Genomic DNA, 11,977 nt, shown 5'->3' on the forward strand with positions numbered 1-11,977 from the left:
GAGAAAGAAAATCTTGCTAGAATTTCGAATTTCTGAACAAATTATATTATATATTCTATATAATAATTACTTTATTATATTGTCACTATCTAATGGCGCTGTATTTTTCAACAGATTAGGTATTTCTTGTAGATTTTACGCCAATAAATTTTCTTTTCATTTTAACAAGAGCAAAAAATGAATGAGTTTTCTTTATTTTACACCAAAAAAATTGCTTGGAATATTATTTCGTGGCGTGGCGTGGAATTGGGCACAGCTAATGACCTTTTGCCTCTTTTGCAGTAATTTGCAAAAAGCCTTAAAATGCAAAGAATGACGTCACAGTGTTGGTTTTTTAAAATATTTTTCAACATAATACAATATAGTATTCGCTATCCTAATGTTTTTTTTCTGTATATGTACCTAAAAAAATCGTTATTTTAAACATTCAAATGTGGGCATACTTGTGGTCTGTTGTGACAATCTCTGGGATGACTAAAGGTCTGTCAAAGTTTGTGGGTATCCGCAAATCACAGTGCGTGTTTTCGCTTCGAGGTGTGAGATTCCTAACTAGAGATTTATAGTGAAAATGGGCGATTCCAGCTCTGATGATGATCTGTCGGAGGGATGGCAGATGTACAGTGAGAGACCAGATTGGTCAGATGTCGTGCCCATTGAGCAGGATGACGGAGAAAATCCTGTAGTTGTAATTGCCTACAGTGATAGATGTGAGGGCACCAAAAGGGGGAGTTTTGATGGTCAAACTTATTCAGCTGACAGTGAATTTATTTTTCCAGTCAAGGACGTTTACAACTACTTCCGGGCCATCGTTGCAACCGAAGAAAAATCTGAGAGAGCTCTGGAGCTCACAAGGGATGCATTGGTACTCAATCCAGCAAATTATACGGTCTGGCAGTACAGGTAAAAACGAATAAATAAAATATCTTGTCTCTTGGGTGGAATTTGTAAATTCAAATTTTTAGGAGGGACATCCTTAAAGCTTTAAAAGCTGATCTCTATCAAGAATTGGACTATGTGGCAGATGTGATAGAATCCAATGGGAAAAATTATCAGGTTTGGCACCATAGAAGGGTAATTGTGGAATGGCTACAGGATCCATCCAAGGAGCTCGAACTCACAGAGACTGTCCTCCGGGGGGATGCAAAGAACTACCACGCCTGGCAGCATCGTCAGTGGGCCATTTCAACTTACAAGTAAGGAAGTTCTGTGTGATTTTTTTTTGGTAATTTCCGGTAAAATTAATTATGGAATGCTTTTTCGCCTGATGTTGCAGCCTTTTTGAGAATGAGTTGAATTTCGTTGATAGACTTCTAGCTGAGGACGTCCGAAATAATTCAGCGTGGAATCAACGGTTTTTCGTGCTAAATCACACGGGATTCGATGCGAATGTGATCGACCGGGAACTTCTCTACACCATGAATCGAATTCGTCTGGCTACAGCCAATGAAAGTTCATGGAATTTCCTCAGGGGTATTATACAAAAATCCGACGACTCGGCACTTGATCAATTTCCGGAAGTTGTAAGATTCTGTGAGAATCTCTACGATACGGGATGTCGATCTCCGCATCTCCTGGCCTTTCTCATTGATCTCTACTCGGAGAAGGCAGTGAGAGCGACCGAACCAGCTAGAGAGGAGTTTGCCGAAAAGGTTACGATGCTGTGTAACATGATGATTGAGGAATGCGACACAATTCGATGCCGATACTGGAAGTACATTCTGGATAATTTCCAGAATGCATTTAGAACACCCGGAAATTGCGATGGGAATCACGATGGGAAGGAAAAAACACCCGAGTCGGAGAACATCTCTGGGGATTCTTAACAAATTATCAAGCAAAATCGCATCTTGGCATTTTTTTTTTTCAGTCTTTCAATAAATATTTAAAAAACCATCTTGGTCTTTTTTTATTATATCTGCAATATCACAGCAATTCATAGCCTATTATACGTATGTACGGTATGTACTTAGAATTTATTGTGTCTTTTTGAGGTTAACCACCAAGAGTAATGTATACATACAGAGTTTTGCTCTATTTGATGTATAAAAACTGATAAAATTGTACTCACAGATGAAGAAATAACGAGGAAAATTAATATTTGCTTATTACTGAAAATCTTATCACGGCTTAAGAACAATGCAAATTCTATTTTTGTTTGTAATTTATTCTACTCTTTTCAGCTCACAAAATAAAAATATTTACTTAGCGGGCAAGCTGCGAAATCTGTTTTGGGACAAGGTTTTATTTTAAAATTTTTTAACGGTGCAAATGTACAGAGATGTTCAATAAAATAGCAGAAATTATAACACCAAAAAATGTTACTTTTCAACTGCCTTAATGACCTTATTCAATCTATATAATTACATAATTCTCAACATGAATGAATGAATTGTACAACCCTTTGTGTGGAACCTTAAGTATAGTATAGGCCTTGTGGCTTGAAAAGCGTGGGGCCGTAAAGCTTTAAAATAAAAAAAAAAAAAAAGTATAGTATATGCAATTATATGTTTACTTGTATACTTCGGCCTTACAACAAGTATGTGAAATGAAAAATACTTTTTTTATACCTACCTATTTTATTCCTATTTACCTATTTCATCAAAATTGATTCGATGTATTTTTTTACAATAAAAATCAGTGTGGTAAGATTGAATCATTTTGAATTAATATTTTTTACGTTCTTAAAAAAATTGGCAAAAGAAAAAAAATCCATTATGTAATAAGAATTTTTTTTAATTTAAAGCCATAATAACTTTTTCTCATATCTCTTATTTTTTTTTATCCAGAACACAATGTTTCGAAATGTTTTTTGTAGAAGTGTTAAATCTCGGAATAAATCTTGGAATATGTAGGGTCAAAAAAGTTGATGTATTGACCATGCCATCTCCAGTGGTAAGTTTTTCATGAATTTAAAAATTTAAACATATATTTAGAGATAAATTTTAATGACTACACGATGATTTGACGGTCCATTGTAGATTTTCGAACATTTTACTGGTAAAGAATAGTGTGAAGGTCACAGATGGTAGTAGTTGCCATTTGCCAATGTTAGGAGATATGAAACACAACATTTGATCTTTTGAAAATTCCTCGCTTCATACTTTGTTTCGGAGATCGATGCCTCCTTCCTCAGATATTGATTATTCGGGGGGTTTTCGGTCAATTTCATGGTGATGTACAAACCCTAAATGTTTGTTCTTTAGTTTTTTTTTCTAATCACAAATTAAAGTCATTTTATATTCAAATAATTTTTTTTATTAAATTTAAAGAAAATTTATTTACAGTTGATAGACACCCTAAGAAGTGAAATATAAATTATTGGTTTAAATTCTGAGCAAGACTCCTGAAAATTATGGGCAATTTCTGAAAGGATGGGTCGTAATAATAAAACAATCCACGTGCCTTTTTTGTCTTTTCTTTTTTTTTCAATGTAATACCATTTTTATTATTATTATAAGCTTTATGTCTTTCGTGTCTTTCTCAACCCTTTTCATTTGCAACCCACTAGGAATAAAAAAAATGTTGTTAAATAAAGAGAAAAGTTAATATGAAGCAATGAATTGCAATAGTCACGGTACAATTATACATCTTTGATATTTTTATTTCTTCATCAATCATATAAATATTTTCATACTAAAAAAAATATTCCTAAAACATCTTTACAACACAATATTAGAGATACTTTGGGGTATAAGAAATTGGGCGTTTGAGGAGAAAAAAACGGCGTTTTTTTTCATTATCTTTGCCAACCAAACAGAAATTATGTTTCTGTGTACACGGTACATACATAATAAAAAATTCGTTGGTGGAATAATTATTTTTTTCATTTTTTATATTTAATGTATATATATATTAACAAATCCACTTTTTCTTGTTGAACTAATGAGGAAAACATGCTACAAAATGAGATAAGGTAATTTAATAAATTATCATTTACACATATAGCCTCAAATGACATTGAAAAGGAGGAAATCTACGATAAAATTTTACTTTTCCTCTCTCTTTCTTCTTGAGTTATTTTTTCGAGATTTTTTTTCATACCAATTTTATTAAGTTATTTATACATTTTTTTAAAATATTTTTTCATAAAGGGTGTTTTTTCATTGAACACAAGGAGAAATCGAGGAAAAAAATCGGTGGGAAGAAAAACACTTATTGTCTTTATCAATTTAAGGGAAGATGGAGAATTTCTTAATTTTGTTGAGGTTAATTTTAACGATTTTAACAAAATCTTGTACTCGTACATAATGATTTTTTCATACATAAAAAAAGAATATAAATGAGGAGAATATTTACATTTTTATTCATGGGCGAAATATTTCGAGGAGTTTTTATTAAAATGTTTTAGTCATATTTAGGACAGAGAAAGAGGAATTTTTCGTCTATATATTGTTAAAAACTTTTTAGAATCAATTGAAAGAATCAAATTTTTATGAATTTATTTCTGATTCAATTAATAACTTCTTTTTTATGAACTTATTATAAACTATGTGTATCAAAAAAAAATTCTATTTTTTTTAATTCGAGGTACGTACCTACTTTTTATTTTTCTTATACTGATTTTTCAATTCAATTTTAATTTTGTTTTAATTTTTACAAAAAAAAATTTCAATCAATTTATTTTAAGAAAAGATTATAAGACCTTGTTTTCTTGATAAAATATAATAAAAAGAGTTTAAAGAGGATTTTAACAAATCTTTTGAAAATTCTTCCTTCTCTGAACATTTTGAATTAACTCTCTCATAATTAAGAGACTTTTTTTTTAAATCTGTTTCTCTTTTTTTATTTAAATCTATGAAGATTTTAATAATTTGGTTTATGTTTAATATTAAAATTTTTCTTGTTTTATACACATAATTTTTTTTGTCTATGTATGGCTCTATAGAGATGCCGAGTACTAGGAAAAAGAAGAAATTACTATGGATCGCTTATATTGTTTATCTTGTCTAATTTTTATAAGAAAATGTTTTTACCTGCTGTTTTTGGCCACAGAAATACATTTTTTATATTATAGAAAATGTAGTGAAAAGTTTCTTCAAGTTCCTCTTTCTTCTATAAACCAGTTTCTTCTCAAAAATGTTTTTTTTTATGTAAGTATATAGTACAATATCCATCAACTTTTTATGCAAATTTCCTCTGTTTTTTTTTTAACTTTATTTTAAGTACTACGTTCAATATTTACTAGATTATAGAAAACCCTAAATATTGCAGGTTAAGCACCGATCTTCAGCTAATTTTTTGATGTATTTATTTATATCTTTTTCACTCCATACTTCCTTCTATAAATTAATTTTTATATTTTGAATTTTTTCTTTCAAAATCATTTTTTTTCTTGTGTGGAAATGAATTTGATTTATATACATACATATTTGTATACACTTCTGTTTATTAATCATTTCCTTAAATATTACTTTTTTTATTAAAATTTTATTGTGTGTGTATGTTATTACATGCATTTGCTTATGCACTATGTTGCCTTATTGTTTATTTATTTTTATTAACCTTACTTATGCAAAAATACAAATAACATATAAATATATCTGTATTCATCTATATATACGGTAGAGATTTAATAAATAAAAATGTTGAAGGGTCACTATATACACCTTAATTAGTAGGTATATATTTAATTTGTTTTTGTTGTAATACTCCATCATCTGCAATGTTACAGAAAATTTCTTTGAAAAAACTGAAGAGAAAAAATAGATGGAAGATATTCAAAATACAAAATCAAGATTATTATTTTTATTATTTAATTTTTTGGAAGAAAGTTTCTTCTTTATCTCATTTATATATTACTATACATATACACAGTGTGTGCCATATATTTTTAATAAAACCTTCTTTATTTTATTCTTCTACATTTCACATCTATTTACACTTTTTTCTTCTTCGCTTATTATGTCAGTGAGATATTATATTAGGAGATTTTCTTATCATTATATTTTATAGGAAACATGGAGGTGACCAACGGAACATTTTAAAAATCTTTTTGTTTAAAAAAACAACTATAAATGAAACCACAAATTGAGAAATTAGGATACAGTTTTTTTTTATTTCTGGGAAACCATTAAATGACTTTGCATAGTACTTTAATATCTAGGTGTTTTGAAATAAATCTAGAATAGAAATTTCAAGATTTGAGATTCTTCTCCGGCTTTTGATTTTTTAATGTCGTATTATTATACTTTTTAGTAAATTGCTGAAACATAGAAGTCTGGATTTAGGATTTAAACCTCGATATATTTCTATGATTTGATTTAATATTAAATAAGGTCATTATGTTTTATTATTTTCTGTTCAGGTCTAAAATTTTTTTTTCGAATAAAATGTTTAATTTCGGTTTAATAAATTACAATTTAAAATAAATTTATTAATAAATTGCTTTTAGAAAATACTTTTTTTAATAAATGAAACAAAATCGAATTATCGCTATATTGTGTATAACCTGTTGCTTTCATTTTTTAATGACCACATTTTTTATGTGTTTTTTAAAAAAGATTTTAAATCATGATTATTATGTATTTGGATATCTCAAAAGTCCTTACTCTGTGAAAAATTTTAATCTTTCCTAAAATTTTTTATTTTATTCTTTGCAAAGTTCTTAAATCTCAAATTTGACTCAATTTTTTAAACTTTTTTTAAAATCAGAATAAATTATTATTTTTTTAAACAATTTTTTTATAGGCAAACTTTGTCAACCCGATTTGACTTCTAAGCCCTAACAATATTAAAAATGACCTTTTAAATGCATGGAAATTGAATGTAAAACCTTTCAATCCAGACTTCTTGAATCTTGTTATTTTTTTTTTTAATAAACATCTTGATAATGCAGGAGAGTTGAGTGAGATTACATAATAAAGATTGATTTTTATATCGTAAATATTATGTACAATTATGATTCGACTATCAGTCAAGAAGGTGATGCTAAGAATGAGTCACTAAATGTACAATATAATAATTTTCCAATAAGATGATTTTTTTAAAATGTTTTTTAATCTAATCAGTCAGAATATATCCATATGCCTAATTAGTTTATTTTCCTTCATTTTGTTTTTGTAATACAATGTATTTGTGACTAATTAGCAATTGATATTAAGTAGTTTTATTCTTGTGTATTTTGGGTGAGTCACTTCTGCGTTACCATCTCGCACTTCTTGCTGAGATTATGTGCACTCAATTATAAGTGGCTGACTTGACTCGATAACACTGGGTCGGGAGTCGCCATTTTGCGCGTGGCTGTAATGACCGCCCTGTGTTGTTTGATGAGCATTTTGCACAGGTGTAACTCCATCCTTGGACATGGTTACAATCTTCTGACCAGGTGGTCCCGTGGAGCCCTGCGAGATGCTCGTGGGTACAACGTGAGTGCGCATTTGAGCCATTGAAGGTGTCTGCATTGGGTTCTGTTGGTGCGGTGAACTTGCGATGGAGATGAGCGTTGGCGGTGGTTGACCAATGTGCCTCAGATGAGTGTGACTGCTCAGATGGTGCATTTCGTACATGTCGTGCTGAACCACCTCTCCGTGGTCCTTCTCACTTCCACCTGCTTTCAAAAAAGCCATGAAAAGAAGAGCGAATTTGTAAGAAAACTTAATTCCAATTAATTGGCGGTCAAACAATTAGAAGCTGTTTAAGTCTGATCTAAGAAGTTAATATATGTCATCATTACTACTGATACGATTATTTTTTTTGTCAAGGATTATTAATTAATGAGCTAATTCTCCATTTAAAAATTTATTTTATTTCATCCTTATGGAAAATTAATTCTTTGTAGTCTTGACTTCTTTTGCATATCATAGATTTTACAGAGTATAATAAATTCCTAAAAGCTCAGTCTTGGTTGACCTGAAGACTAAACTAGGCAGAAGAACTATAAGAAGACTTAGTATCAGGCTAAACCATATAATTTGATCATTTCTCAATTTGATCAACTCAACGTTATTGCCGTAATTTAGTATCATAGTATTCAAGCTTATTCTATTTAATTTTTTAAGTACACCTACCGAAACACTCAGACGTTGCAGCAGCAGCTAGTGCTAGTTCCTCTTCAATGTTGTTTGGTTTACAACTCGTTGTCTTCCAGTGTGTCCGTAAACCTGACGCACTGATGTACTTTTTATCGCACCCTTGACAGACGTAGGGTCTATCATTGGTGTGGAGTCTCTTATGCAGCTTTAAGTGAACAAATTGAGTGAATTTCTGCGGACAGAGATCACAGGCATAGGGTTTCTGTCCACTATGAAGGCGCAGGTGAGTCTTGAGGTTGGAGGTGGAGGAGAATCGTTTCTTGCATATATCACATTGATGGGGTTTCTCGCCCGTATGTACGAGATGGTGTTTCTGCAGATGAGCCAGTTGAGTGAAGGATTTTGTGCAGACATTGCACTTGAAAGGGCGTTCGCCCGAGTGCGTCCTCAGGTGTACCTTCAGGTTGGATAGCTGTCCGAAAGTCTTGCAGCACACATTGCACTCATAGTGCATTTTGCCGTCTTTCTTCTTTAGCGGGTAGGGAAGGCTTCGGTAGCCCCGGGAACCAGGTGAGCTAGGACTTAGGGGGCTACCGCTTCTCGTGTATGTCATCCCATCGGGACTAATGCTGCACGGCGGCGACACCCGGTGAGGTGAGAGTTGTTGGAGTGGAGTTAGTGGGGTCATAAGGTGGTGCGATAGTTGAATCTGATTGCCATTCTGTAAAGTTATGAGCCCTGGAGAAGATGTCAAGGAATGGCTTCCTGCCAATCGCTCGTATTGTCCCTCATGTGGGGAGTATGGAGATGTAGGAGTGTGCGTGATGACATTGCTGCCAGTCCCAGAATAGATTCCGTAGGTATAAGTAGGAGATCGGGAACTCTCATTCGTAGTCATAGGTATCTGTCCTGTTGAGTAGATTAGCGTTGACGGTTGTGGTGAGGGTTCTTTCTGTGCAACCGTTGTGAACCTCGGTGCTTGAGCAGCGGATGTTATTTGCGTCACCGCAATAGGACTCTGGAGGTTTGAACTTGAATCTGGGCTACATGCATTCCCGTAGCGCTGAGACTTTTTGTAAGAATAGGCCATCTCCGTGGGTGATGTCGGTGGTGGTGTGGCATTTGGTTGGCGCCTCACAGACTCATCGGGCCGGTTACCGGTCAGAATTGTCTCCAAAATGCTAGAACTAGGTGGTGTGTATCGCAAATACGTGGCTGGTGGGGGTGGTGATGTGGTTTCAGCTTCGTAGAAGGGCTTCATTAGAGGTACAACGGCATGTGGCGACGAATCCAAGACGATCACAGTACTTGTCGCCGGTGTAACGACCCTCTTCGGACTACCACCTGCCTTCTCAGGTGCAGTCTCTTTGGGCTGTGCTGTCTCCTTGTCCACCTCCGTATTTGGTGGCACCTTGACACCTTTACTGTTTTTAAATTCATACTTTAGTGGCATTTTCATCTTAACTTTTCTATACTCATTCTTATCCGCTACATCGGACTTGAGTGTGATCACGGTGGTCTCCTTAGGTGCAATAGTCTTTTTTGAACAGTCTAACACGTAATTATTTTCACTCTCGCTGTCGCTTGAGTCTTCAGGCGGTGTAAAGCCATCATCGTGGTACCCATTGCTGTGGTATCCTTCGTCAGATCGTACAGATCCATCAGTCGGTGTAAGTTGGTGCTCATACGTTGTATCCTTGCCAACTTGACTCACAGGTGATTCGGCATCTTTCTCTTTGCACCCCTCCCGCAGTGGGGACTGGTCTCTCCCAAGTGCAGCATTAGCCTCTCTCGCTCCCTCTGTCCGTAAATGCACAACTGTTTGGTGGACCTGTCTCTGAGCGGTGGGTGGTGGTGGCGACGGACTCGGTGTCGGCGTACGTCGTGGAATGTGGAAGCCCATGACGAATTTCATGTGATTGTAGGCAACTTCCGGATGAACGGGTGTTGCTTGTACCCCGTATGCCTTCTTCATTGTCTCCTCCTTGGCAATGCTGTACGTTGCCCTCTCCGGATCGACATCGTACCCCAGTCTCTTGGCAAAATCACGACAATACCACACCATCAGTTCCTCATTGGGCATGATATCACGAATTGTGTAAAAATATATGTGCTCCTGATGTTGGCATGCTACTAAATTCATAACGGTTAAGCTATACGCTGACGCCACGTATCGCATCCAATTCGCGTGACTTGTATCTGATCCATCCAGATAATAGAAGTCGGCATCTTTGAATATCTACATTTTTTGTTTTTGAAGAAAATTAATTTTGCATTATTTTATGAATTTTACATAATGAAACAATATATGTTGCATTTATAGAAAACATCTTTGTGCGCCATTCAAAGTACCTTTATATTCCCATATGTAACATGTCTTGTACCCTGCACCTGAAGTAACATGAAAATAGAAGAGAATTTTTGCGTCATGTTAAAAGTATGATAGATTGTTAGATCCCAGGATTGCTTAAAGATCAGAGGGTGTGTGTAATTAATTTTTGAAGCACTATATTAAGTATATAATTTTAAGCAGTGTTTGTGTCAAGAAAACTAATTAGGAATTTTTGATAGAATGTAAATTATACTACAATATTAACTGGCACAGAAGTTCCATCAGTTTGGAAAGAAATTATAGGCTTAATGTTAGTATAATATCCTACATTTCTCCATTTAAATTATAGCTAATTTTTTTTTGTTTTCTCGCAGTTTTCTTTTCTATTGGTGCAGTTGATGTGTAAAGTTATTTTAAACAGAATTTATGTACAAATATAAAAATTAATTTAACTGAAATTAACAAAATGTTTGCCAGGATAATCTAACGAACGATAATTACTGATATAATATATCAGTGTTATATGACTTTTCGGAAAAAGGTTTAAAAAAAGAAAAAATATAATTCATAATTTCCATACAAAATGATTTTTTTTATATTACAGTCAGGGTAAAAAAATGCTTCAATCAGACTCTTTGGAATTGTATATGTAAGAATGAATCGTTTTATTGCATAGAAATGTATTTTTTGTGAATCTTATGAAGTTTCTTAGTAATCATGGTCTTTAAGCGTTTAAGGTCCGACATAATTTGTAAACAATAAACATTAAAACTGTTATTTAAAACTGATCAAAAATTGTTTCGTAAATCTATAGTTAAATTATTATTTTCGATTATGGTGCGTTCGACTTAGGCTAAATCCTTCCTCAAACAACAAGACTTCTTTATATAATTTATAAAAAAATATAAAAAATTATGTAAATACTTCATGCAAGGTTTTATCTTGAAAGTTTAATCTGTACAGTGCTTATGTTTAAAATTCCTTTCAATTTTGCTAACATTCCATATTGAACTTACTCTCCAGAAGTACCGCCATGAACTTTTGTCGCTTGGAAAATTCGGGGTAGGTATGCCTTCGAAGGGGCCAAATCTTGTTCCCCTCGGTATAACGCCCGTACTCCAAACACCTTCAGTCTACAAATGCATGTTGATATATTAGTTATCTACCTTTTTGTTAATTTATTGATAGGTTACATATGGAAAATGGGGAAAATTGTGGTGTTCTTACCGGCACATTTGGTGTTGAAAGGACTAAGGATGGTTTAAGCGTTAAACTACGGGGTAGGGTCTTTTCGGCCCTATTTGCGACACCTCGCTCGCAGGGTACATCGGGTACAATGTAAACAGCTAGGCGCTCAAAGTCCTCCTCTCGCATGCGCGTGACGTCGTACTCCTGCTGTTGCTGCTGATGATGATGACTGTTACCCGGCGTTGGACTTGGCGAAGGACTCGAAACCTCCATGTTTTCTTGCAACGACGGAATGGTAGATGCACTTGAACAACCTTTTGTTGAAACTATCACAGAACCATTCATCATCACGTGCGGCGGCGGTATCGACGATACAAAGCCTGGATGAAGTTCTTCCTGTGAAAAATAAAGAAATTATGATTCTTCAAAAGATTCATTGATAAAATCGTTCAATTTATGTTCAAGGATTAATTCAAATGAATTAAAA

The 11,977-nt window shown here is 33.7% G+C and overlaps 2 protein-coding genes across 13 annotated transcripts in view; one reads left to right on the top strand and one right to left on the bottom strand.

Annotated features, from left to right (window-relative positions):
- Nucleotides 1-479: 479 nt before the first annotated feature.
- Nucleotides 480-1,893, top strand: LOC129793320 (protein farnesyltransferase/geranylgeranyltransferase type-1 subunit alpha). Its single transcript, XM_055833180.1, has 4 exons — nucleotides 480-707; nucleotides 777-900; nucleotides 963-1,193; nucleotides 1,274-1,893. Exons 1-4 carry the CDS (start codon nucleotides 569-571, stop codon nucleotides 1,821-1,823), a joined length of 1,044 nt encoding a protein of 347 aa, XP_055689155.1. The 5' UTR covers nucleotides 480-568; the 3' UTR covers nucleotides 1,824-1,893.
- Nucleotides 1,894-4,511: 2,618 nt separating this feature from the next.
- Nucleotides 4,512-11,977, bottom strand: part of LOC129793323 (PR domain zinc finger protein 1) — a 31,698-nt gene continuing 24,232 nt past the window's right edge. For 8 of the 12 annotated variants that reach the window (XM_055833194.1, XM_055833189.1, XM_055833184.1 and 5 more), the window contains 5 exons: nucleotides 11,530-11,886; nucleotides 11,319-11,435; nucleotides 10,323-10,361; nucleotides 8,007-10,209; nucleotides 4,512-7,549 (listed from right to left, as the gene is read on the bottom strand). In XM_055833194.1, coding sequence (XP_055689169.1) covers nucleotides 7,167-7,549; nucleotides 8,007-10,209; nucleotides 10,323-10,361; nucleotides 11,319-11,435; nucleotides 11,530-11,838 — 3,051 coding nt within the window. In that variant the 5' untranslated portion in view covers nucleotides 11,839-11,886 and the 3' untranslated portion in view covers nucleotides 4,512-7,166. The remainder of the gene's footprint in view (nucleotides 7,550-8,006; nucleotides 10,210-10,322; nucleotides 10,362-11,318; nucleotides 11,436-11,529; nucleotides 11,887-11,977) is intronic. The other 4 variants (XM_055833190.1, XM_055833185.1, XM_055833192.1 and 1 more) reach the window with 3 other exon arrangements.

Source organism: Lutzomyia longipalpis, chromosome 3, assembly GCF_024334085.1.
Source record: "Lutzomyia longipalpis isolate SR_M1_2022 chromosome 3, ASM2433408v1".
NCBI classification, from domain to species: Eukaryota; Metazoa; Arthropoda; class Insecta; order Diptera; family Psychodidae; genus Lutzomyia; species Lutzomyia longipalpis.

Excerpts from the sequence above, each read along its gene's own strand:
- LOC129793320 (XM_055833180.1), top strand. The coding sequence starts at position 569 with ATGGGCGATTCCAGCTCTGATGATGATCTGTCGGAGGGATGGCAGATG. Across the intron at positions 901-962 it reads TATACGGTCTGGCAGTACAG|GAGGGACATCCTTAAAGCTT; the intron begins GTAAAAACGAAT and ends TCAAATTTTTAG. Across the intron at positions 1,194-1,273 it reads TGGGCCATTTCAACTTACAA|CCTTTTTGAGAATGAGTTGA; the intron begins GTAAGGAAGTTC and ends CTGATGTTGCAG.